The following is a 953-nucleotide window of genomic DNA, read 5'->3' as shown; positions in this document are numbered from 1 at the left end:
TTCCCACCACTACATATCTCCCATACTATTGTGTGTAAATTGCCCCACCTACTAGATTGTAAGCTCTTCGGGGCAGGGTCCTCTCCTCCTGTGTCACTGTCTGTATTAGTCTGTCATTCGCAACCCTTTGCAGCGCTGCAAAATATGTTGGCACGAATATAAATTCTGATTAATAATAATAATAATAATAATTTGTTTTTGTATTGCAGATGTCCTAAAAGAAGCCAGCACTGTATATCCATCATTGTTGGTGCAAGAAATTGAAGCTGTGAAACATAAACACAGGACTGCTGCATATTGTGATCAGCTGCTTCGACACATTCAGTTGAACAAAGACAGCAGTCAGACAGATTCCACATAGCCATCATTGCCTGACTGTGTGTAACCAAACTATCACCCTCTCCTGCCTTAATGATTTTTTTTTATAGCAAATGTATTTATTTTACAGGATGAAATAAATAATCCTCTCATGGACATCCAATTTTAGAATATATGCCTTTCACATAATGTGTCCGCAAGGATTAAAAAAACTGTATTATGTTTTATTGGATTGCTGCATTGTGTGTATTTTATATTTTTAGGTATGTGTGTGAGTTAAGTGTACAGTTCCTGAGCAGCTGAAAAAAAAAATAATGCACCCTGTAAAGAACAAAAAAACCCCAACCTTGTAGACTGGCATCTGTGGTAACAGTGATCCACTCCCCAGGATTGGGAGATCTGCTCTAGGTGAGATTCAACCACCTGTCAGATCCCGTCTTACAGAACATGATGGAGTAATCAGCTGATTCAGCGATAACTGACCCTGACCGACAAGAATGGAAGATTCCCCCTGTTCCTTAGACTTGAACCTAAAAATTCAATCTTCCGCTGTGGCAGAAAATCCTTACCCCTGCTGATATCAATGGCCATCCCCACTTCAGCTGCCTCAATGTAGAATAATGTTTCTGCTATGG

At 39.8% G+C, this 953-nt stretch overlaps 1 protein-coding gene across 1 annotated transcript in view; it reads left to right on the top strand.

Moving 5' to 3' along the window:
* DNAAF5 (dynein axonemal assembly factor 5) overlaps positions 1 to 499 on the top strand; it is a gene marked incomplete in the record, with an annotated part of 33,831 nt that extends 33,332 nt beyond the window's left edge. Inside the window, 1 exon segment of the mRNA XM_072417823.1 lies at positions 210 to 499. Coding sequence (XP_072273924.1) covers positions 210 to 361 — 152 coding nt within the window.
* Between the last annotated feature and the right edge of the window lie 454 nt (positions 500 to 953).

This window comes from Pyxicephalus adspersus, chromosome 7, assembly GCF_032062135.1.
Source record: "Pyxicephalus adspersus chromosome 7, UCB_Pads_2.0, whole genome shotgun sequence".
NCBI classification, from domain to species: Eukaryota; Metazoa; Chordata; class Amphibia; order Anura; family Pyxicephalidae; genus Pyxicephalus; species Pyxicephalus adspersus.
The sequence above is the reverse complement of the archived record's forward strand: the minus strand, read 5'-3'. Positions and strand labels throughout refer to the sequence as shown.